The 24960-nt window shown below is 48.9% G+C and overlaps 3 protein-coding genes across 3 annotated transcripts in view; 2 read left to right on the plus strand and 1 right to left on the minus strand.

The window, feature by feature from the left end:
• The window catches only part of RNF169 (ring finger protein 169), a 77243-nt gene extending 67241 nt beyond the window's left edge, over positions 1–10002 (plus strand). Inside the window, exons 5-6 of the mRNA XM_081061876.1 lie at positions 2209–2308; positions 2747–10002. Of these exons, the coding sequence (XP_080918002.1) occupies positions 2209–2308; positions 2747–3931 (1285 nt within the window). The 3' untranslated portion in view covers positions 3932–10002. The remainder of the gene's footprint in view (positions 1–2208; positions 2309–2746) is intronic.
• Positions 10003–13771: 3769 nt separating this feature from the next.
• The window catches only part of XRRA1 (X-ray radiation resistance associated 1), a 51713-nt gene continuing 40524 nt past the window's right edge, over positions 13772–24960 (minus strand). Inside the window, exons 13-19 of the mRNA XM_081061880.1 lie at positions 22309–22402; positions 21469–21584; positions 18395–18736; positions 15667–15865; positions 14918–15033; positions 14621–14726; positions 13772–14259 (exon numbers count right to left, since the gene is read on the minus strand). Coding sequence (XP_080918006.1) covers positions 14015–14259; positions 14621–14726; positions 14918–15033; positions 15667–15865; positions 18395–18736; positions 21469–21584; positions 22309–22402 — 1218 coding nt within the window. The 3' untranslated portion in view covers positions 13772–14014. The remainder of the gene's footprint in view (positions 14260–14620; positions 14727–14917; positions 15034–15666; positions 15866–18394; positions 18737–21468; positions 21585–22308; positions 22403–24960) is intronic.
• SPCS2 (signal peptidase complex subunit 2) overlaps positions 14561–24960 on the plus strand; it is a 67642-nt gene continuing 57242 nt past the window's right edge. Inside the window, exon 1 of the mRNA XM_081061879.1 lies at positions 14561–14734. Within this exon, the coding sequence (XP_080918005.1) occupies positions 14699–14734 (36 nt within the window). The 5' untranslated portion in view covers positions 14561–14698. The remainder of the gene's footprint in view (positions 14735–24960) is intronic.

The following is a 24960-nucleotide window of genomic DNA, read 5'->3' on the forward strand; positions in this document are numbered from 1 at the left end:
CTCCTGTGGGTCGGGATTATTGTCTCATTAGTCTGGCTCTAGTGCTTTGCACAGAGTTGGTGCTCAGTAAAATCTGGTGACTACATGAATAGAAGAGACAGTGACAGTTTCAGCCCTACTGAGGTTCACCAAAAAGATTTTAGCTCATCAGAAATGACTTTGGTGTCTTTGTTGTGCTTGAGTGTCGCAAGTGTGGGTTTCCTTCCTGGGCCTTTTCTTTCACCACAGTGGAGTTAGTGGGTATATGCAGAGGTTCTCCCCAGCAAAAGGGGGTTGTCGTGTGTGCATCTGATAACTAGGGCATGTTGCCAATGTCTTTAAATTTGATTCTGTTACTGCTGACAAAATGGATCGTAGCCTGTTTGTTAAAATTATATTAAGCTAATTCTTGTGGAATGTTTAGACCTTAGAGTATAGATCCAGCCTTAGTTTGACCATCTCTAATGACGTGGAGCTCCATGCCTCCCAAGGTAGGTATCAGTGAAGTGCTCTGACTATTGAAAGTTACCAAGCTTTTTCTTAGGTTGATCAGAAAATCTTTTCCTCTAAGTATCCACTTGTTTCTCCCATGGAATCATGCCAAACAAACCATATATTTGAAATAATACTGCTGTCTCTTTCAGCTTGATCCATTCCTCTTGATCCAAAGCATATGTTATTCACCCCAGCATTTTAATCTGCCATCCAGTTCACTTCTGGGTGGCTTACTCCACTGAGAGTTCGTGTGAGTTCTGGGAATGCAACTGGATTTCAGTACTGTTCTAGGTAAAATACAAACCAGCCTGACTTCTAAGCAGCTGCCTTTATAGGGTGGTACTGAAGTTTCCTACCTGCTCCAGCGTGCACCTCCCACTAGATATTACGCTTATACTATTTGTTTAGGCTCGGTGTTGAATTTTCTTGGTAAAATGCAGACAGGTGATGTAGGTTGGCCACCACTTTCTCCTTTTGTAAGTTTTCTCTGAGCCAATCCTTTAAACGTCTTTTGCTACAAAAAAGTAGATATGATATATTCCATTCCAAAGCTAACTATGCTAGAACTATTCGAGGAAGTAACTTCTGTTTGCGATCATATGCATGGCTATGTGTCCACCTTGACTTCTGGCAAATTCTTATTTATCCTTCAAAAATGCCAGTGCCACAGAAGGGCTTTTTCACCCTTGCTCTCATTCCATCCCAGGTAATTACCAACTCCCTCTTTTATGCCAATCTGTCTTCTAGGCACACTTTTAGTGTTGTACCTTTTCAGCGTTGTGTTGAATTATTTAGTTGTGTGCCTCACTGGACTCTGATTCCTTGAAAACCCAGACGCTCTTCTCTGTGTTTTCAGTGCCCAGACAGTACTCATCAGTGACTGGCATATAGAAAGTGGAGGATAAATGCTTGTTGAGTAGAGTTGCAACACAGGCATAGATCAGTTGCAAGCCTTTGCAAAAGCACTATTTTGGTGAGAATACACGAGACAGGTGTTAAGCAAGAGTTCGGCAGTAGAAAACAAAGGTGAGTAATGGAATAACCAGGAATTCCTGCTAATAGCCTGTGGGGCAGGTGACAGCCAGCTGTACCTAATTCTTACCCAGTAAGATTAAGGTTATAACACAGGTACTGTGGGATTTGGTTTGGGTTATAAAGTCACAATGTCATGCATGCATAAGGCAAAACAAATCATGTGTTCTTGAAATCTCTTAAATCACCAGGATTTAGGCCTTTGGAAGCTCAAATGTAATGGATTAAGGGAGAGACTACATTGAATTTTGACTCCCTACATAAAAATCTAGTGCACTGCTGTGCATTTTGTAAGTACTTAAATACTTGTTTCATGGCTGATTTAGATTGTTTGGGGAGACATTTGGAGGGAAGAAAAAAAACCTGTTGTTTCCAAAAGTGATCCACCCTATTAAGGAAGGGAAGTGTCCCTCCATCTCTCAAAGCATGAGCAAAACTGCAATTGGTCTTGTGCCATTTAAGCAGATCTAGTTTGGAAACAAAGGCTTAAACCAAATATCCCCTGTGGAGAACTCTCCCATTTGACAGGATTTGTTCTTAGAATGTGTTTTGTTAATAAATTAACTCATTTTCTACTGTAGTTGCCCAAGGAAATTGTCTTTCTTGGTGTGTGGCTTTGAAAGCGCAGAAGATTGGTTTTCCCCCCCTTAACTCACACCTGGGCTACTTTCGACTATTGGTCTTTTATTTATTCTTTTTTAGGAACCTAAATTCCAAGGTGGAAAGGAGTCAGAGCTGCAGTGACACTGCCCAGGACAGAGCAAAGAGCAGACTCAGAGCTGCCCCAGCCAGCAAAGCCAAGGTATAGTCACATACAGGCTTCCGGGGCTCTCCGTCCATCCCATGACCTCCTGCCCAGGGCCACCAAAGAAACCATCCAAACAAGAAGAGGTGGAATGGGTCCCAGGCAGGCCAGTTATGCTGCAGAATTATACAAACAGATGTGAAGGAAGAGAGTTGGAATTAGTCAGATGGGTGGCATGAGGGTTTGCAGAAGAACATTTTCCTAAGTTCCAGATGAGTTTTTTTCCTATAGACTTTCAATTTTATTAATTGTTTCAAGTGTGTAGGAATTTCTGTCTGGTGTACATTCTAGGTTAGGGATTTCCCCTATTTCTTTGGTAGACATCACCCTGTATTCCTTTTCTTACCCTTCCCCTCCCTACTCGCTATACCATCCTGAAGGAATTATGAAGACACACACACACACACCATGTATAATCATTTCAATCTCTTTTAGGTCACAACTATAACCCCAACCTCCAACCCCATCATTGGTGTCCTCCTGTCCACTCAAAACAACCGTTGCCTCTCTGCCCCCGACTTAACCGTTGAAAAGCGCCTGCCCTTCAGCTCCCTCTCGTCCCTGGCCTCCCTGCATAAGCCAGAGCGCTCCATCAGCCCTGAGAGCAATGACAGCATTTCCGAAGAACTCAACCATTTCAAGCCCATTGTCTGCTCACCATGTACTCCTCCCAAGAGACTCCCTGATGGCCGCGTGCTAAGCCCCCTCATCATCAAATCAACACCCCGCAACCTGAACAGGAGCCTACAGAAGCAGACTTCTTATGAGGCCAGTCCTCGGATCCTCAAAAAGTGGGAACAGATCTTTCAGGAGCGGCAGATCAAAAAAACCCTTTCGAAAGCCACCCTCACCTCCCTGGCTCCAGAAACGGGGGAAGACTTACTAGTCTCTGAAGTTACGCATTCTAGCAAGGAGAAGCCACTTCTGGCTTCAAATACAAAACTGTCCAGTGGGCATGCACTCTCTGAGTACACTGCACCCACCCCCACTGACCTGGATTATTTCCCCTCTGTTAGCCAAACGAAAGCAGAACCGGGCAGTGATAGGAAAAGGAGCACTGAGATCCCATTGGAAACCTGCTGTTCTTCAGAACTCAAAGTGGGAGCCAGTGGACCTTCTTTGGAGAGAGAGCAGTTTGAAGGGTCAGGGTCAACCCCAGATGCCAAGTTAGACAAAACCTGTATAAGCACAGCCACGAAAGCCTCAACAGTTAATTCAGTGCTACCCAAAAACAGTGTTTTGGGTGGGGTCCTCAAAACAAGGAAACAGCTGAAGACAGCCAATCATTTTGATCTACCGAATGGTGTTCTGGCGGACAACCTCGGTGAAGAGCCTCTGCCCTCCTTGCGTCGGGGCCGGAAAAGACACTGTAAGACCAAGCACTTGGAACAAAATGGCTCCCTTAAGAAACTGCGGCAGAGCAGCGGGGAGGTGGGTCTGGCCCCAGCAGACCCGGCGCTGCGGGAGATGGAACAGAAACTGCAGCAGGAGGAAGAGGACCGCCGGCTGGCTCTGCAGCTGCAGCGCATGTTTGACAATGAGAGGCGGACTGTGAGCCGGCGGAAAGGAAGCGTGGATCAGTATCTCTTACGGTCCAGCAGCATGGCGGGGGCCAAGTAGCACCCAATGAATAGTGTTACCTATTTTTAAGATGTCTTTGGGCTTGATCACTTATCCTGAAGAGCTGAGTGTTCTCACTTTGGGTTTCTTTGAAAGGCAAAACACTGTCTTATGTGGTTCTGAGAGGTGCCAGAGCCTTCCTGGGCTGTATCCGAGGAAACCGCCTCTGCCTCCCTGGGACTCAGGCCAGGAATCCTCCCCACCCTCTAAGTGACCCATGCCTGAGGGCTTCTGGGCCAAACCTGACATCACCCATCTGGAACGAGACTCAGGAGCACGATGGCAAGGGTTAGAAATGGTGGCGGGAAGAGGGATGGATACCTTCTCAAACTGGTGGGCCTCCTGACTTCTTTCAACGGGGTGTGTTTTTTTAAATCAGCCTTGCAGATAAAAATGAGTTTCATTTTTTTCGAAGAAGTGGACCAGTCTAGTTCTCCGGCAGATCCAGAAAGGTTATGTTCCCCCTTCTCCTTACCCTTGCCACAAGTAAATATATCTAATGAAATCAGTTGAGTTTATGCTTCTACAAAAGTTAACTTACATTTCCCGTTTAAAAAATAACATTTGATTAATGCTATATAGTTGACAGACCACATTCACGGCCATTGTTTAATTTGATCTTCCCAGGGGACCGAAGATGTAAGTGGGATGAGCCCTGCTTTTAGATGATGAAACTGCAGTGCAGATGTTTAGATTTTCTCACGTGCTAAGTGGCACAGCCCGGACTGACCGCCGGGTCTCCTGACAACAGACCCCATGGCGTTTCCACACTGACAGGTTGCCGTAATGGACTGCAACCCAAGGGCGTGCCAGCGGAGCCTGGGGAAAGCTGGCTAGGCATTGAGAACCTACTGTGCACAATCTATATGCAGATAATCGAGATGGACTGGAAGTGTAGTCATAATTCTGTACATTTATCGCCACCCCCACAGTTTGCAGCCTTCTGTTTTCCTGGGGATTCCACCATCTGAGGTAAAGGACAGTTGGAAATCATTGTTACTCTCCACATGGCCAAGGGTTATCTGCAATGTTGATCTAAAATCCAAAAATTTAGCCCAAAAGTCAGGCGAGAATAGTGCTGAAACTCCATACTATGGAAACAAGGTATCTAGCTGGATGCAGCTGGTAAATTCAGTCCCATGGCCCTTTGGGGTTTATTGTCCTTAGCAGCTGACACCATGTGTCTTTTGCACCCCTGGTGGTGCTTGGTGCTTCTGCCCGTCTGGGCTCATTGAGAATAGGAATTAAGGTTTGATTATCGGGAGTCTCAGATGGGCTGGCATTCCCTGTGCATGTACAAGCTGTTACTATAAAGTCCTGTGACTGGCATTTTAACAAACCTTTCAGAGCTTATATATCCCAGTGTGTGTTGTCCCCCTTGAGTGGCCCCCAGCAGGTGATACTGTATGGTTTTTCCAATGACGTTGCCATTGGTGAAAATATTTCTGAAACTGCCCTCAAAGTCTAGAAGCATAGACTCCTAAAACGTTAGAACTGGAAGGGACCTTAATGGTCATCAGTTCCAACTTCTTCCTCTTATTAAGACAGAAGCTGAGATCCAGAACAATGACTCACTGATCAAGGTCACTAGGGATTTACTCCTTCACCTTCTTTTGCTTCTTTTCAGGAGATTTACCTCCCTTCTCTGAGCCAATCTTTAATCGTTTAGGGTTCTAGGAGAACTTTAAGTTTGAAACTAGTCAGACGCTATGTGAAGCCTCTAGAAGAGAAGGTAGGTTGCTAAGAGGGTTTGGAGTCATAAATGAGGTGCAGCTATGAAGTAGTCAGAGCCATATTTTTCGGCAGCTCCTAAACAGTTCCGAGAGAGAAGTTCCAGGAAGTCGTAAGCGTTGTGCTGGTCATTGAGATCCGTGGAACCTCCTTAGTGGCTGCTTTGGTGGGGAGTGTCACTCAGCTGAATGTATGTATTCTGTGTTCTCTGTGTCTGTGCGTGCACACGTGCAGATGTATGTTTGAAAAACATACATCAGTCTCCTAACTTCATATTCGCACTGCTTCAGTTCTAGGTCCTACCAGCAACATATGCCCTCTAAAGGCTATTGGAGGGCATAGTGGTGCCGAGATAGAAGGGTTGGCACTGGTCTGCAGAGGACAGAGAGGGTGACTTTTAATATAAATGCCCTTAGAGAAAACATCAGTTACTGCCATTTCATACCATTCCTTTTCGATCTTAGTAAATAGTCCTGGGAGGCTAGTCTCAGTGGTAGTAGCAAAGACATTTATTTTTCCACTTGCCACCTTTTTCTATATCTCCAATAATTTGAAAAAAAAAAACCAAACACTTTTCAGTTGGAACTGATTTTTGTTTATGGAAAAAAAGGTAAATATTTTTAATAGAAAAGATATATATTTTAAATATTTCCCCAAAGTAATACTTTCATTTTAAGAAATTGCATAGCACTAGCTACAAGTTTTAGCTTCAGGTGCAGAGTGAAAAGCTGCTTCTTGTTACAGCGTACATTCCACACTCTGGCTCCAGCTTGCTGGCTTTCCCCCTTGCACCTGCTGTGATGCCTACACCGGCATTGACAGTTGTTCTCCAAACTTCCAGCTGAGCAGCAGTCCTTCAGACATAGGCAGAGCAGTTCAGGTTGAAGAGGAGGAGGCTTAATCTTTAATCTGCTTGGCTTTGGAGGAGGAAAAAAACCACTAAGGTATTATCTGTATTTTAAGACGCTTCTTCCCACACTTAATAACTAAAGCCTGAACCCTTTTTCTTTCTGAAAAATGTCCCTCTCTTGTCACTTGATTGTGAAGTTGGTCACAAATGGAGTTGTTGACATGAATTCTTTGGATAAAAGGAGACAAGGAAGGAAAATAGAATGATGGGGAGAGTTTCTGAGCTAGAATAAGAGATGCACTATTTAACAAAACAAACGTATTTCTCACAAATCATTGGAATCCGATTCACCATACAAATTTCCCATGTCCTACTGACTCTGTTCCTTCTGTGTATGCATTCTTTGTTTTTTCTTATTAAAGGAGAAGTTATGAGAGGTTGGAGGATGGAGGTCATTCTGATGAGAAACCTAAAAAATATGGTACCCTGAAAGGGGGATTCTCAGCCCTTATCCGTAGGGTGGAAGACCCTTGGGGAACGGGTTCATGACTCCGTCAATTGTATCTGCAGGAAGAAGTCATCTGGGCCTGTTGGGTTGGTGTCAAATCAGGGGAGTATGTAAGCAACCCCTGGCCCTTTTCATAGAATTGCCTCTTTTTATAAGTTTAATTCTTCTTGGCTGAGGCTTCCCAGGAAAACCTTTTGTAAGTGGCTTCATTTATTTTTCTTATTTTAATTTTTAAATTTTTGCCCAGAGGGAGCACCGGTGGTGAATGCCTTCTCCCTGTGTTTTTTGTTCATTTTCCCTAAAAGAAAAATGCCCTTAAGAGATTGAAGCTGCTTAATGAATTGCTGTATGATGACAAACTGACTCGAGTGGGAAGCTGCCACTGTGCTTGACTGGTGAAGCCGATGACCGAAGGCTGTGCTGTTCGTCCTTTCTGTTCCATTTGACGGACATTTCCTGAGCTTCGAACTTGTGCCAACCTTGTGCGGGGTCGTGGAGATACGGACATGGAAAGGACAGTCCGGCTCTTGTGGAGCTCAATGTCCCATGGAATGTATTTGAATGTATCTGTTGCTGGAGGGTGTGTTCACAGTCTTAGGAAAGGCCACTTAGCGATGATCTTGGGGGGGTCCCGTTCGAGATCCTGTCCAGCGCCGAGCAGGCCGCCTTGAACGTGTTAGATACCCCGTCAGTGTTGTCAATTTGCTTGCAACGCCGCTCTCCATTTCCTAAGTAAGTTTACCAGAGAAGAATGAATTCTCTCAAACTCCAGTGGTGATAGGATGGTAAGGTCTCTTCAGGAGCTGCTTTTAGCAGAAGCCCCGAGAAATGAGGCAGGTTGTGGGTCACCCGTAGGGTCAAGGGAGGCCCACATCTCAACTCTGGAGCCTCCTCACTGCTTCCCCAGTCAGACCTCTCAACTGAGCCGGTAGCAACCTGGGATTCCTTTCCTTTTTCCTGCCTGGCTTTTCATTGAGATGGAAGGCCAGCGGGAGAGGAAGGAAAGAAAAACTGAAGGCTGGATCATAATTACAAAATGTTATATAGCTGGAACGGGCACAGAAATCATCTAAGTCAAATTCTCCCCCTTGCTGCCCTTCTTTCTTAAGAAATTAGGAACTTGATGTTCAGTGCCCTGTGCCCTATTTTTCACTATAGTTTTCTAGGGTCTGAATAAATAGTCCTTTAAGTTACACACACACACAGTTTAATAATGAAGGGGACACCCAAATGATTTTAGGAGGCTTTTTGTTTCAACGGCTTTTCTTTCTGATTTTTTCAATTAGAATAAAAATGTACCTGTGTCCCCTGAAGACACACCCAGGTTGGGGAAACCCCTATAGCGTGAGCAATGTGAATGTGAAATCTTGGGAAGTGATATATTTTGATTGGAACAGTCATTTTAACTACCAAGTGTTAAAACCCACCCAGCCCTTCATTTTTCTTTGAAAATCAAGAACTCCTTAGGGACTTAAATCTTTATCGGCCAGCCTTTTCCTTCAACCTGTAGAGTGGTCTTTTGGCCTGGTTTTTAGAAGTGAAGATAGTTGCTTATAAATTCTTGGGACTCAATGAAAAAGCAGGTCTGCTTTTTGCGGGGGAAGGGGATTCTTGGGAAAGAGGCTGCTGAATAGATTTTTCTCCAAAGATGATCCTGAAATGAATCTTTTACATGATTGTTATTCACTGTAACTTTCTGAAGAAGATTGTTCTACAGAAAAAGAAACTTAGACATATACAGAGGTCACCCCTTTAGAGATTGGTTAAATTGGATGAAGGAAAAGTGCCAAGACTATGTGCACATTGTTCTATGTATTATCAGTATTTTTTTTCTTCCTAAGAAAAATATTTACACACTTCGCTTTGTGAGTAAATGCTTCCTTAACGTCTTGTCAGTAAGTGTGGGAGGCAAGCTCAAACGTGGAGCAGGCGCCTCCCTGCCTTTTCTGGTGTCTTAAATCAAGGACTAGGTGGGACAAAGCCAAGGTAAGGCCAGGCTTGCTCATTTTCCTTTCCTTTAATAAGGGGTAAAAATAGGCAACACACTCCTCACAGATGAAGCAGTTAGAGCTCAAGAGGAGCTGTTGGGCCCTGGCTCCAGATGGCAGCTGTCAGCTTCTCCCCTGCTGGCCCTGCCCACCCTCCACGCTGTGCCACCAATGGGAGCAGGGGCTCTCCCTCAGTGGATTTAACCCTTAGCCTCCAGCAGAACAAACACTTAAAGTCCTAATGAGAGAATGGATAACTGTGCAAGGAAAAGATGGTTATCTTAAATGCCAACTAATGGATTTTGGGGAGGAGTACTTGATGTGCTGTCTATACAGACACAGTTGTTTGTAGGGCCCTTTCCCCTGCCACCTAGAAACAGCAAATGGGTTATATAGTGATTTTATTCATCCAATTAGAATTGGAGAAGGGGCCTGGGTCCTTGTTGACTGCCAGTGTTGGCCACCTCCACCCAGACTCATCATAAAGAGCATTTTGACAGAGGACTCAGTACAGGGCGTGCCCTGTCAGGGATGCTTCTGCTGAAAAGGAAATGGCATGAAGTCAAATGGGATGATGTGTTGTTTATACAAACAGTACCAAAGTGCATTCTTCGATCTGGGTTTACCTGCTTGAGGAGAGGCCCACGTTGAGAACACCGTAAAGCAAACTCCTGACAGTGAATGTTTGTTTCTAGTCAGTCTTATCCCTGTAGAGCTTTCTGAAGAAGATTGTTCTGCAGAATCTCGGGCAAATCTGGGCTGAGCTTAGACCATGTGTGTTTGGTATTTGATGCTCTTTGCTCTGGGAAATGCCCCATGTTGGAATGTCTTGCGTTATTCAGAATGACCGGAGAAATGAGGTGGGGTGGGGTTTTTTTCCATAGCGTACAACTATGTCTTTTGAGTCCTAAGTTATTTCCCATTTACAGCTGTTCTAGCCAACCATTCTTCTAATGACAGCATGAAGAACGAGTTTGAGTAAAGAACAAATGTACAGGATGACGTTGTCCTTGCCCATTACGCTGTACTCAGAATGTCGCAGGTTTAAAAATACCTTCTTTGGAACCATTGCTCAGGGTCTCATCAAAACCCCTTGGTGTCAGTTTCTCATCCAACAGAGAACAAATGTGTCCCTGTTCCTTCTAAACTTGTAAAACTGATTTGAAGGACTGATGTAAGAGTCCATGCCATACATGGTAAACCAGCACTTGAGGGACCTTTGAAATCATCTGGCCCAACCTCTTTCAAAGGAGGGTTGTTAAAATAATGTGCAAGAAACAAGGCACTCAGTCACACATATAAGAACAGAAATTTGATTGTCACTTGGCCTGTAAAGTAACAGAAACTGCTCTACATACCACACTCATTAATTCCCTTATAATCTGGTGCGGTCAAAGGGGTGGCCCTCACAGATGGGGAACTGGCCCTAATTGCCTGCAAGCTGGGTCCTCTGACTCCAAAGCCACTGATTGCTTTTTCCGCTGCCCTGACTCAGATCAGCCTCAGCGTGGTGCCATCTTCCTCCCCGGGCCTTGGCTAACAGTAGTGCCAGTTACTTTTCGGATTGGCTTTTCTCCCAGACTGGGCCTGACAGGGCTGGAGAGATGACCCTCCGTAGAGGGTGGGAGGTATTGGAGGTAGCAAGGATTCTGAGGTGCGTCTACATCTCAGCTCTCCGGTGGCCACGTCCTGCTCTCCCTGGTTCCTTGGATAAATGACTAGGAAAACGGATACAGACTTTGGAAGAATCGGTGGTGGGAGAAACTATTTCTAATGGTTTCCTCTCGTTAAAAGATTGGAGAAGGCTCAGAAGAGTGTGGCAGCCAGCTTTCCATCTGCTTATGGAGAAGTGGGCTCTGCGTGAGAACCAGCGGGGGTGAGGGGGGGTGTGAAGCAGCTAATGGCAGATCAGATGTCCTGGAGAGAGGGAGTGACTGTCCTGGCAACAGGGAGGGTGGGTACACCCAAAGGCCTGATTAGTTAACAATTCTGGTTCATCTGACAAACGTAGTCTGAGGCTTTACTCACTGAGATGAGGACTAGGTCACGTCTCTTCCAAAGCACAAAACTCAGGAAACCAAGCAACTGTTTTTAAACACCAGAAGGACCCACAGAAATTGAAAACCCCCTGGATGCTACTGGGAAGGTTAAATGAACTGCCCTACATCATCTAGCAACTAAGAGAGAGGGGTGAAAATAGAACCCTGGGAATGTGACACAGTCTGGATTACTCCTGATATAGGAAAGAACTGGATACCACAGGTAAATGTATGTCTTCCCGAGATGCAACAATTCGCCTGTGTGGGAGGTTGGGGGAGTGAATAGTCTGATACTTTGCCTTAAAATAGTAGGCGGATTGGAGTGCTGTGATTCGAATGTGGTGGTTTTAAGGGAATGCCAAGGTAGGACGTGTGGGAGCACGCCCAGCACTGGCCTTAGCTAGTGTCCTCTTAAGACAGCGGGCCTGAACTGTTCCCCATCATGCCTACACATTCATTCAGTCTTACTGAGTGCTTCCCGGACTCGGGCCCTGGGCTGAGCACCAGAGGTGTTATTTCTTGGTACAATGCAGTATGATGCCCCATGAGGTGGAACTGGGAAAAGGAAAGCCTACTTCAGTTCAGGACGAGTTCAAGGACACACTACCTGAGCTGAGGCTGAAAATGAGTAAGAACATCAGCTCCTATGTGGTCTTACTTAGGTCTTCCTAGATGAGTAGCAGAGTCACTGCGTAGCCTCCTAGGGGCTTCCTTCCTGGGACGTCTACACTGACATGATTTGGTTCTGCATGAGGGAAAAGGGGCCAGCTCTACACTCTGTAAACAGCCTCCAAGACGGAGAAAATTATTAATATCAGGAATGCAGAATGATTCTGGCAGCCTGGAACTCCAGACTGAGGCTATGATTATGAAATGTGAAAAACCTTACATCAGATATCAAAGGTCAATTTCAAGTATAAAAAAGGGAAAGCAGTTCTGATATTAGTAGTCTGCAGATAAAGGCTTAATAAAACCCAAAGGGATAATGCCATTGGTTTTAAGAATAAGGAGGCAAATAAAATGTTCAGCTGTATAAAAACGTCCCATCCAGAGAAGGGTGGGCAGTGCTGCTGTGTGGTGCATTGGACACAGCTGGAGTACTGCATCTAGGTATCCTGAGTAAGGGAAAACCCAAATCTAGGAGAGGCAATCAGTTTATTCAGATGGTATGCTGCGTGGAATAACAGAAACTTAAGTGTTTGTCCTGGATAAGGATAGCCTCTGTAGGATGTTTTCCTATCGGTGAAGGGTTGGCCTGGCTGGCCAGAGAGAAATATACTCTTGACCAAAAAGCTGAGCTAGGACTATCGAGGAACTTAGGCAGGCAGCTTAGCCCAATGGCTAAACCTGTCCTATAGCTTTCCCAACAAAGGAGGGGACGGCCTTTGGAGGGAATAAGCTCCCTGGCATGAGATGTACAAGCAGGAGCTTAATGGTCTGTTGTGGAGTTTGCCAGGTGCTTCCTGCCTTGAGGTTGGGATAGGATGTTCCCAAGAGCCTCTTGTCCCTGAAAGCCTATGGTTTGATAGTATTTTGTTTCTGGCTGAAGGGAACAGTCCATTTCGCCAGACTGGAAACTAGCGAGGTTTACAGTATGAAAGTTGGGGTGGATTCTACTTCCTGACAGGGAAAGGTGGTTTGGGGCCCCAGGAGATCCGAGGTGGTGAGTCAGCAATATGCCCCTGCATTGGAGTGCGCTGTGAGTCACTCCTGTCCGGGTGCCTGTGTGAATGAGTGAGATATGACTGTGTAACTGGATATGTGTATGTGTCTGCTGTGGTAAACACTGAACTGGCCACACGTGTGAGACGGTGGTTGAGTATGACAGTATGCAAAGATTCTGTGTCCTAGAGTCTCACACTCGAAATACGGCACATACTCCTCCATGCTTCTGTTAGGTCTGTGGCTACAAGACTATATTTCTGTAATCACCTTGATTACAACTTAGGTGGTGGGAGTTTGTGTTTTGCTGAGGATCCTTAATCCTTCTGCCACTGCTTCCTGGACCCTGGGGACTGCAGGCCCGCTGTCCAGGTCCGAGCTGAAGGCAGCTCCAGGAGGGCAGCCTTAGGAGCAAGGGTTATGCACAGCATCCGTCTCTGGAATTCAGCCCGTGGCCCCCCCCAGGTCCCCTGCAGCGGGGCTGACTCCTAGGCACGCGAGAATGGGGCAACCCCACAGGCTGCCTTGGCCATAACCACTTGACTTACTGCGAGCCTGGGCTGGCCTTGCACAGCCCTAGGGTGTGTTTTTGAGCCACAGCCCACCGTGTTTGCATTTGGGACTTCAGTTTGTGCCCTAGATTAGAGGACCTGGGAAAACTCCACGTAAGGCCTCTCCTCGGCCTGTCCCAACTTCTTGGCCGTGGCTATCTGGTAAGGGAATTCCCAATCCTCTCTTCCCCATCCCTGTATTTGCCTTCACAATGGAAAAGCTGCCCATAAGAAAAAACACCCTTTCTGGGGCTCCATGGCTTCAATTTTGCCACCTCCTCCCAACACACACACACTTCACTGGCTGTGGGTCAGTTAGTTAACGCCTCTGAGCCTTAGATTCTGTGCTGTTCCATCCACTGTTTTCCATCCTAGCGCTCCACACAGCTGGGTTGGACTCCTGTGACTCAGGCATGTTTCCCACCGCCTCTAGGGAGGCGCATCAACCCGGGATCTTTCCCCAGTGTGATAGCCTGGCCCAGACGCCAAGAAAGAACGTCGGCTACCTGCTCTCTGCACCCACTCTTTATTGCTGCTGGGCCAGGCGCTGGGTCCTGCAGAGCCTGGAGAGGGGAGGTCCTGACAAGCCCCCTACTCTGTGGCCAGCCCGCAAGGCTGAGCTGAGCTCCGAGGCCCAGGCCCAGCCCAGCCGCACCGAGGCGCCATCAAGGGTGCGCGGTCGGTTGAGGGTGCGGAACCCCCGGGGCGGGCGTGGGGCGCAGGCCCGGCGGCGCACAGGGCCCTGTACGCAGCTCTAGCCTTTTGAATCACTAGCCGTGGGCTCCTGGCAGAACTCATCCATGAACTGGAGGAAGCGGCAGAACTTAGGCTGGGCCTCGCTCAGGGCCGGGCGGGCGGGGGGCGGCGCTGTGGCCCCGAATACCGTCCGCAGCGAGCAGTGCACCAGCTGCCGGTAGCGCGCCTGAAACTCCTTCAGCAGCCGCTTGGCCTCCAGGTACTGCTTGTGGTTCACCAGCCGCCGCTGGCGCAGGACAGCCCCTGCAGGGAGGGAAGCCCTAGGTCTCAGCCAGCCCAAGGCAGCGGGAGCTGGATCCAGGACCCCCCGGAAAGTGGGAGGGGGTGGGGAAGGACGTTCAGGGGACTGAAAAATAGCCTGCAGCTTGGGACATTAGGAAGCCAGCAGCGTCCCCTCCCGCTTGTATCTCAAGCCTTAGTTCCAGTCTGTGACATGCTGTATGTCACTCCAGGCAACTCCCCGCCTCACTCAGGCCTCAGTTTCTCCATCTGCACATGGGAAAAGCCCTCCCTGCTCTGAGACAAGCCCTTTGCCTTATCCCAGCAGATGAGTAAACTAGATCTCGGGTCCTGGCCGCTGAGGACGGGGGGGCCACAGCCATACCTAGTGGAGCCTCTGTAATGTTCTGGGTGTCCCGCATGCGAATGAGGACGTCATCCAGCAGCTGGGCTCGAGTCTTCCATGGGGGCGGAACAGGGATCCTCTGAGCCTGACAAGGTAAGAGAGGGGAGTGTTATCCCGGTTGTATGCTCAGACTTTCCTGGTCTCACCTCCTCATGCAGGGGAGCATTTGGGGGCACTGGGGGAGCATGGCCCTTGGCAGGCCCCACGGTAACAGCCACCTCTGTCCCTGTGGGGGTCCTGAGGCCCATCTGTGCAGTCAGTGAGGTGCAGTTTTACCTGTTTCTCCTTGGGAACATGGTGTTTCTGAGGAGTGTCCCACTTGGGCTTGGACGAGTGGTGCAGGAGCGGGCGCTTCAGCATGTGCTGCAGGGCCTGGGTGTTCTTCCGGATTCCTAGGGCGGCAAGGCAAGGTGCAGCCGGGCGCTTCCCCCTCCTCATGCCTCCCCCAGTTCCCTCAGCGGCCCGGGATCAAAGGAGGAGAAGCCCCACTTCCTTCCGTGATTCCTGGTCCCCTATAAGCAGTGATCCTAATGACAAAACAGCACTGGAGTGGGGAAAGGGCTGATCTCATAGGTTAATGTAACCCCGTTACCCTCAGGGCGGGGGTGGGGGGCAGCACAGTGCTGGGACTGAATGCCAGTTCCTGCGAAAGTGCCAATACTGTTCGCACAACTGTCTGAAATGAGGGGCTCAGAGAGGGTGCTGCCTCCCTTGCCTCCAACCAAACAGGGAGGATTTTGGAGGTTCAGTTTGGGGTTTAATTGGGCTGGTGAGGAGCTCATGAGTCTGGCCTGTCTGGAGAGACTTTTCCAGCCAGAGCTGGGCCCAGACTGGCTGGAATCTCGGAACAGCTGTGGTTCCCCAAAGCCAATTAGCCCCAGGCTCCAAAGCAGGACACCCTTGGGGGCCCTCTGACAGACAGACAGAAGACAGCTCTGGTCTGGAAGAGGCACCAGCCTTGGCTTGGCCTTCACTTGATCTGGGCCTTGGAGAGGCCCCGCCTTGGAGCCATTCTCCTCACATACCCTTTGGCTCAGTGAAGGCTGGATCAGGCTTGGCTGTCAGCAGCTCCTCGTAGCCATGGTACTTGCTGGGGAGGGCAGCGGGTGGAAGCTTCCTCCGTGTCCTCTTCCCCTTTCTGGGCGCTGGGGATGGGGGTGGTCTTTGGTCTTTCTCCACCTTTGAATCATCCCTCTGGAGAACGGAGTATGGCAGCTCACTCACCTGTGCTCAGGAAGAAAAACACATTCATTCATTTCATTAACACTTCTCTGCATCAGCTCATGTACATGCCCGCGCTGGGCCCTGTGAAGGGCAAGAACCAAGACTGGGGTGAGAGAAGGCAGTCATGAAAACAGACAATGACCCTACGCCTTGACAAATGCTGTAACAAGCGTTCTGGGGGAGTCCACAGGAAGCCCGAACCCAGCCTGGGGTACCAGGAAGCTTCCTGGAGGAGGAAGTGATGCCTCAGCCTGAGCTGAGTCTTGCAGAACCAGGAGAGCCATCCCCAGCAGCAGTGGGGGAGGGGTGTGGGCTGCAAGTGATGAGAAAGGAGGATTTGCAGGCAAGGGGCAGCATGACACTATTACAGCAAGGCACGCAGGTAAGACACAGCAAGGGGGACGTAACACTGGCCGAGCTGGAGGGCGCTGGGAAGACACAGGCGGCTGGAGCAATACATCAGGGTCAGCAAGGGCCTTGAAGTGCCACGCTGGGGGTGTCTGTTCCATTTTTATTTTCCTCATCCTCACTGGATGGACAGCAAGCCATGGGGAAGTTTTAAGAGGGTGCGTGAACACTGTCTGAATTAGCCTACCCCAATTGGTTTTATAAGAAACATCTTTATGAAACCTATATTGCATGTAGGGATGTAGTTATACCCATCATTAAAACTTATGACTGACTAAGATGACCTATAACAAGTAGAGACTGAATTAGCAATTTAAAAACTTCCCACAAAGAAAAATCAAGGACCAGATGGCTTCAGTAGTGAATTCTACCAAACATTTAAAGAATGAACGCCAATCCATCGCAGAGTCTTCCAAAAATTAGAAGAGGGAACACTCCCACCTTGTACTTTGAGGTCAATATTACCCTGAAACCAAAACTAAGGAAAGACTTCACAAGAAAGGGAAACTACAGATTCATATGAATATAAACACAAAAATCCTAAAAAAATATATAAAAATAAAAGTACTAGCAAACGGAATCAGCAACATATAAAAAGAATTATATGCCATGACCAAGCAGGATTTATCCCAGGTAGGCAAGGTTAGTTTAATAACCTGGAAAACAAATAATGTAATATACCATATCAATAGATAAAAGACACAAAAAAAAGACAAAAAAAGACACGTGATCATTTCAACAGACACAGAAAAAGCATTTGGCAAAATCTAACACCACTTCATGATAAAAAACACTCAACAAACTAGGAATAGAAAGAAATTTCCTCAGCCTGATAAAGGACATTTATGAAAACCCCACAGATAATATAATTAATGGTGAAAGACTAAAAGCTTTCCCGTTAAGATCAGGAATAAGACTAGGATGCCTGCTCTTGCCACTTCTACTCAACATTATACTGGAGGTTATACCCTAGGCAATTAGGCAAGAAAAAAAATTATTTTTTTTTTTCAATTATGCTTACTTGATTGTATTGCTTTGGCTGCTAGGAAGCTCAGAATTGCATTTTGGCACTAGACCTCTATTATGAGTACATGATGTGCATGTTTGAGTGACAGAATAACCCTTGGACTTTTTTTGTCCACATTTTCCTTTCATACAACTCTCAATTTTTTCTTTTTTATTGGTTATTTGCTTATACTCTGTTTTATTCCAAAAAGGTTCTGTTATAGTTCACAAAGCTGCTTTTACACTGCATGAATTTGGATGTCACAATAAGTCATCTGGGGAGTACATAAGAGATGGATGGATAGAGAATCAGACATAAATGTGTGGACAGATGGACATCTTGGAAAGATCTGGCAGATTGGAGGGGCAAGACTGGAGGTGGGGAGATCAGGGAGGGCAATGGTACAACAATAAAGTTCAAGGGGGCCCTGCCAACTCCCCCAGCCTTGTATTTCACTTTGCCTACATGTCACCGTTCTGTTGCACTGACACCGAACCATTCATGTTCTGCACGTACCATTTTAATTCCCTTCCTCTGTATCCTGCTTCACGCTGTTCCCTCTGCCCAGAATGCCCCTGCTGCCCACATCTTCACCTTATTACTCCTACGCAGCCTGCCAAGCTCATCTCATTTGAGCCTCTTCCAGGAAGCCCTCCTGGTCTTGGGCAGAGGCACCCCCCATTCCTCTAGGCCCCCAGCCCTGGCTTTCTCTCTCAGCACGGCCTGCAGGCACTGCTCCTGTCTATCCCCCCTGAAACTGAGGACACCCTGAGGACAGGACCATGTCTCATCCATCTGTATTCACAGGGTCAGAGGCGTCACGAAAAGCGAGCTGACCCTCAGCAAACAGGCAGAGGCCGCGCAACCCTTCCCAACATGGGTCAGAGCCACACCCCAGCCAGAGCCCAGGTGCTGTCTGAGCCACAGCACCAGGACTTGTCCCCATGGGTGTCCCTTTGAGTAGCCATGGATCAGTGGAGCTTCTAGAGGGCCCTGCAGGCCCTGCCAGGGTGCTGTGTTTGCTTCCAGCTGCCTACAGCAGCCTGGCCTCCCGAGGGCTGTGCAGGAACCTGTGAGGGCTGGAACAAGTGGGCAGGGGCAGGCGGAGCGGGCACCTGGGTTAAGAAGACGGACTCCGTGCTCTTGGCTTCCTGATCTGATGGGTGCTCCGAGCTGAGGTGGCCAGCGGTGTCGCTCCGGTGGGATGTGGTCTCTTCACTATGCACCGTGGAGTCAGAGCAGATTGGAGGAAGCAGTGCAACGGTCCGGTCGGGCCGGGAAAGGCCGTCCAGACTGTCGGTGGGCATCTCGGCCGCCAGGGAAGTGCCTCTGGCAGCGGGCAGCTCTTCAGCCAGCTCTGACTCGGGCAGCTCCTTTGAGGGAGACTCGATTGTGGTCACAGGTAGGTGATGGAGAATCAGAGGCTGCTTTGGCACCTTTGGGACTTGGGTTTGCACCTGTCATGGGAGAAGGGCTGGTTTGCTTCCTAATCAGAACGTCTCCTCCTGGACCTCACCGGCTTAAGGCCACTGTGTGTAGTGCTCAGAGCACTGGGTGAGAGCTCACAGGGGAAGGGAGGGAGCAAAATCACACTCACTGGGTACTGTGACATGCCCCGCGCACGACCTATGGTCTTTTATACCTCCAACTACGTGGGGGAATAGTCACCCTCATTTTATAGGTGAGGAAATGGGCTCGGAGAGGTAGAAGTCACTTGTCCAAGTTCACAGGTCTTCATTGGCAGAGCCTGGACTATCTACCTCCTGTCCTGGGCTCCACACCTCATTCTGCACCCCTGACCGTATCACTCGGGCCCTCAGTAGCCTTATTCCTCTGATCAAGGTTTAACACAGTGTCCTTTCCTCGGGGACTCACAGGAGGGCATGGGGGCGATGGGCCTGCATTTTCTAGAAGGATGCTGGTCCCTGCATCTTACATAAAGATCCGTAAGGCAAATCTCTCTCAGGGTTCAGGACCAAGGGAATAACTTCTTTCCTGCTGAATTGCGCAGCTCCCTTAATTAGCAAAAGCCTGTCATCGTTCCTCCCTCGACCTTGGCCTCAGCTACCAGGAGGGAGCCATGTGCTCCGTTGCCCTCAGCTGGGCTTAGTTCTCCTCCTCCTCCCTAGTTGATTTTATTTTTTGTTAAAGGTATTTGTCCACTTATACCTATACTGTGACAGGCCATGTAGTGTAGTGGAAAGATCCCAAGCACTGTTGTTAGAGAAATGTGGGCTGGAATCCAGTTCTATCCTGTGGGCTCCGCTCTCCTGCTCAGGAAACGGGAGACTAGATCCCGCTGGCCTATACTGCCGTTCTCCCTCATAAGATGATGGATGCAAATGTACCTAACGAACTGAAAAGTGTAAGGATGGCTGTTTTCTAAGCGATGTTTCCTTTTTGAAAATATGTAAAACTTTAGTGTTTAGACTTGAAGCCTCGGGACCCAGTCGTTTTTCAGAACTCACGCCACAGTATCCAGAACACCAAGTGTCACCATTTGCTGGCTGATGGGGAAGGGGCAACAGTTATTCCTCCGTCTCACAGGTCTGTGGAGTGCCGGGGGCATGCCCTTTGTGTGTGCCACCACCACCTTCCCAGCCCCTTCCCTAGGGAACACTGGGTAATCTAGAGGTCGAAGGTCGACAGTCCGTGGGCCCTGTGCCCCAGTGAGCTGGATTACTGATCCAGTGTTCTGTCTTCCACCTGTGTTCTCACACGCAAAGGGCTCGCACAGCTTCTTGGTTACATGTTGGTGGGTCTGGGCCTGCCTGGCAGGTTCTCCATTTTCCCGCAGTTCTGTCCACGCCTGGGCCTGCGGGATGGCCAGCAGCCTTCGTCCTTGTGATTGACTGCGTAAAAGGCCCAGAGTCTGCTGTGTCCACCCAGCCCATCTCTGGGTGCACACTGGGCACACGCAGGCATCTCCAGTCTAGCTGAGGGCCTAGCACAGTCTCTGTCCAGCTTGCATGGGAGCTTAATGGTGTTTGCCTACATTTACAAAACATTGATTTGCTTCTCATTTGGCCGCTGGCATTTGTGTTTACACTCATCAGTGGGACCATGAGAGGTCCCCTGGGCCCTAACGCTAACTTTTAACACGTTATTTTACCTCTCTGAGCCTGTGTCCTCATCTGCTGGGAGGCTGATGGGACAGCACTCGTGACGTGCTCAGAGAGTACTGGGCACGGTGCTCCATACCTGGGAGGAGGGCTGTGTATTAGCACCCGGCTCACTCTGCTTGTGTCTTTTCCCAGCTGGCTGATGGGAGAGGCGGGACTGGGATCCTTAGAGGAGGCAATAGGGGAAAATGGTGGAAACCCTTTGAATTTCTGTCTTTTTCTGGCTTTAAGTGCTGCTCTGGTCTCCTGGGGGCTCCAGACAAGAAAAACCTTGGCTGGACAGAGGCAGGCTGCAGAGGGGTTGGCAAGGGAAGACCTGCGCTTAACTTCTGGTGCCAGCAATGCCTAGTCCAGGAAGGCTAAAGTTCAGGAGGGAGGAGCATTTCACAGAAATTCCTGAAATCCATCAGAGGATTTCACCACCTTATGGCATTCCAGAAGGCAACTCTGAGACACTGGCTGGGGCATGTACAGAGGGAGCAGACTGCTCTCCACATAAGGAAATGCTTCCTAAGACTCAGGCAGGAGACGTGTATTCGAGGCCGGGCGCGGCTATTCATGGTCACCACACATATACCTGGCACTGGTATGGGCCTGGGAGCTTCTAATGTAGTTTCCTCTCTGTTGCTTCATCTAGTTAGCTCAGCAGCTCTGAGAGGCTTGCGAGTGGAGAAGCTGAAGCTCAGAGAGTGCAATGCTTGCCCGAGTTCAGGCAGCTATGGAAAGTGAAGGAGCCAGGCTGATGGCTGGCTCTTGGGACTGATTTCTCCCCGCATCTCCACAGCTCCTTCTCCGGGACTCAGTTTCTCTGTACAATTAGGGGGTCAGACTCCATGACATGCAAGCCTCCACCAGAGTCTGCCTTTTGGGTCTCTCTGACGGACCGTCTCATCCCTCCTGGGTATATCTGTATTAATAGAGCAAGGAACGGAGAAGACAGTGCTGCTCCTACTAACCTAGTGGAGGGGTTCCAGGCCTCGTGGGAGAGTGCAGCTCTCGGGCCAGGTTAGTCTACACGCATGAAAACAGGCTCCACTCTCCCCGGGAGAGTGCCTCGGAAGCCTTACCTTCCGCGAGTCCTTCCGAGACATCAAAATATGATGTTTGGCCTTCACTATCTTCCTCCGAACTACGTGGATCCCCAGCCGCTCCTGGAGGAAGCTTTTTAGCAGTGGAGGGACCCCTGGCGCCATGATGGGAAAATAAGATTACGATTAGCTAACATTTACTGGGGACTTACTATGTGCCAGGGACTGTTCAAACTGCTGTACGTATATTAACCTACCTAACTCTCATACCAACCCTACACGGTAGGTCCCTGTGTTATTCCCATTCAATAGGTGAGGAAACTGAGGCACAGAGAGGTTACGCCAACAAAGATAACGTGCAGCAAGGATCAGAACTCTGCTGGTGTCACTCCAGGGCCCCTAACATGACTTCAGCCAGCTCATTTGATAGTGGGTTCCACAGCTGACACAGCACCCACTGTCTTCAGTGTGCTCTGGGAGGGGCATCCCCCCAACTGGGAAATGAGGTCACAACAGACCTGTTCCACAGAGCAGGATGTCACTGAAAGAGCTCATACAGGATCTAGATAATTCTGTATTCCATTCCCGGCTACGCCTCTTTCTTGCTGTGTGACCTTGGGTAGATCATGAACCTCTCTGATTCTCTGTGTCCTCCACTGTGCACCAGGGCAAGCATGCCTGCCTCTCGGGGTTGCTGTCAGGATGAGCGGCTGTGGAGCAGCCACTCAGCAGTGTCTGTTGTTTTCTCCATCCCCTTGTCCACCCATGACGCAGAGCCAAGCCCTGGGCTTGGCACTGGTAAGGCGGGGATGAGGGTGCCCACACCGCTTCCTGGACACTGGGCGGGGGCGGGGGCAGCTTTGTAGGTAGGCACCCTACCTCGCGTGTGGGCCACCAGGGGGTTGTTATGCAAGACGAGCTCAGAGAGAGATGGGAAGAGAGCTACCGGCAGGATGGCATCTTCCTTCGCAATCTGGAAGGCATGCAGGAAAGAATCAGGTGGACACCACCCCCACCTCTGCCCAAGTGCCCGGGCGCACACCGCAGGGCTGCGTGCTTGCGCGGGTGGGGCGGGGCTGGGGAGCGAGGCTGCTTGTGCGCGTACAGGGCTCAGTCCTGGAGGGCACCTTATCCCTGCAGTTTCACCTGCTCACTCCAGGGCACCTGGCCCCTCTTGTCCGAAATTCCACCATCACTGTTTCACGTTTCAGAGTTAAGAATTTTTCTCCCTTCTCCACACTGGTCATAGAGCCTATACCAAGCATTGAGCATGTTGGTGACTGAATAATAATAACGAAAACAATAGAGCACTCATCTCGGAAAGCGTCTACAAGGTAGGGAGGGCACTGATTTTCACTTCAAATACAGTCTGTCTGCCTTGTCTTCTCCCCCAGGGCAACCTCTGACACCCCACAGTCTGTGAATAGCGCTATGGTCTCCTTCCCTGAGGCCTGTCCTGGGCACTGATCTGGGTGGGACAGGGGACAGGACGGAGGGCAGGGAACCCACTCATCTAGGGGATAAGCAGAGCCCTTGGTAAGGGAGACCGCATGGCTGCTTGGGGCCCAGAGGCTGCTCCGCCCCTGGGAGGCCAGCCTCTGAAGGGCAGAAAATGCACGGTCCCTGGTGAGCAGCGTGTCTGAAACAGCTGGGGACTACGTTGGGGAGTGTCTATTAGCAACAGAAAAGTAGGAGAGCCATCAGTATCACAGGGCCAGGAGCGGAGCGGTGACCTTCGGATGCAGAAAGCCGTTGGGTCAGATCAGGACCCCGAGGTGCTCAGTTCTGAGGGCAGGAAGGAGGAAGGCCGGCACTTGAGTCCGGGTTCCTGTGGAGTTTCACTGGGCAGCACTACATGCCCAGTGGGCTATTAGCCTCATCACTGTTTTCCATTTTTGTTCATTCAATCAACACGTATTTACTAAATGCCTACACGTGCTAACACTGGGTTGGGACTCAGCAAAACACATACAACTCTTGTTCTCACGGAGCACTGCCTAGTGGGAAACAAGCATTAAACAAACAGTAACCTGAAGGGGAGTAGATTTACAACTGTGGTTAGTGCCATAAAAGAGGCACACGAGGGTGATTTGACCTAGGGAGACAGGAGGAGGCGTTCCTGAGAGCTGAGGATGGGCAGGAGGTGATTAGTGAGTGCGGTGGGGGGTGGAGTATGCGGCAGAGAAACCTCGCATTCACCGAAACCATTTCCTCTGCTCTCTGGGCACACAGCTACACTGTGCATCTTCTTGCCTCCCAGGCAGCCAGATGTGCTCATCTGACTCAGTTCTAGCCAGTGCAACCTGGGGGGGCAGTGATCCACGCCATGTCCGGGCACAGCCCATTCACAACCTCCTGCGTGATCCTCTGCACCTCTCAGCACCCTCCCCCTGCTCAACCGTCTGTCCACCAGATGCACAGGATCCAATCAAGGGCTCTTAAGGCCCTATGGGATGACAGAGCCGTAGTCAGAAGGGACCTGGGTCTCTGAAGGATCATGTGGAAAGCCACGAGCCAACCAGCACCATCCACAAAGGATTTTGTAAAAGGAAGAAATTATTTTTTATTATGTTAAGTCACTGAGATGTTTAAGTCTGTGGCAGCAGTTTGTACTACGTACTCTAATGTAGAGAGGAAGTGTTCCATGCAAAGAGAACAATGTGTGAAAGGCCTGACAGCAAGAAAGAGAGAGGGATTTAGAGGCTAGTGTGACTAAAGCAGAGAGAAAGGGTGTTGGGTACAAAATGAAGCTGGAGATGCAAGTAGGGGCCAGACCAAAACTAGCTCAAGAGTTTGGTCAAGAGGAGAACGTTTTAGATAAATTTTTAGAAATAGGAGGACTTCAATTTGACAAGACTTGGTAATGGATGAGATATGGGTGGGGAGGAGGGACGTAAAGGAGACAGAAGTATGAAGGATCACAACTAGGTTTTGGCTTGAGTAACTGGATAATGGAGCTGTTCCCTAAGATGCAGAACAATGGAAGAACATCATATTTGACGGGAAAGATCATTAATTCACTTTGGACGTGTGTACTGTGGAGGTACCTTTAAGACTTCCAAATAGATTCAAGTAAACAGTGAATAACACTGGTCTGGAGTACAGAGGAGGGGTCCATATTGGGGTTACTAATTTGTGGGTCTCTGTTCATGGGCCAATGGGTATGTGAAGCCTTCCCTGTGGAGAGAGTACCGAGTGAGAGGAGAAAAGGGACTCGGAGTGGGCCTTGAGGAACTCTAACATTTGATCACCTAGACCAGGGCTCGGCAAACCTTTTCTATCAAGGGCCAGATAGTAAATGTTGTAGGCTTTGCAGACCATACAGTCTGTGTATAACTACTCAACTTTGCTGCTGCAGCACAAAAGCAGCCATAGACAATTCATAAACAAATAAGTGTGCTGGCTCTTTTCCAATACAACTTTACTTATGGACTCTGAAAATTGAATTTCATATAATCTTAACATGTCATGAAGTGTTATCCTTCTTCTCATTTTTTCCAACCATTTAAAAAAGTAAGAATCACTCAGCTT

The sequence above is a fragment of the Rhinolophus hipposideros genome, assembly GCF_964194185.1.
Source record: "Rhinolophus hipposideros genome assembly, chromosome: 10".
NCBI classification, from domain to species: Eukaryota; Metazoa; Chordata; class Mammalia; order Chiroptera; family Rhinolophidae; genus Rhinolophus; species Rhinolophus hipposideros.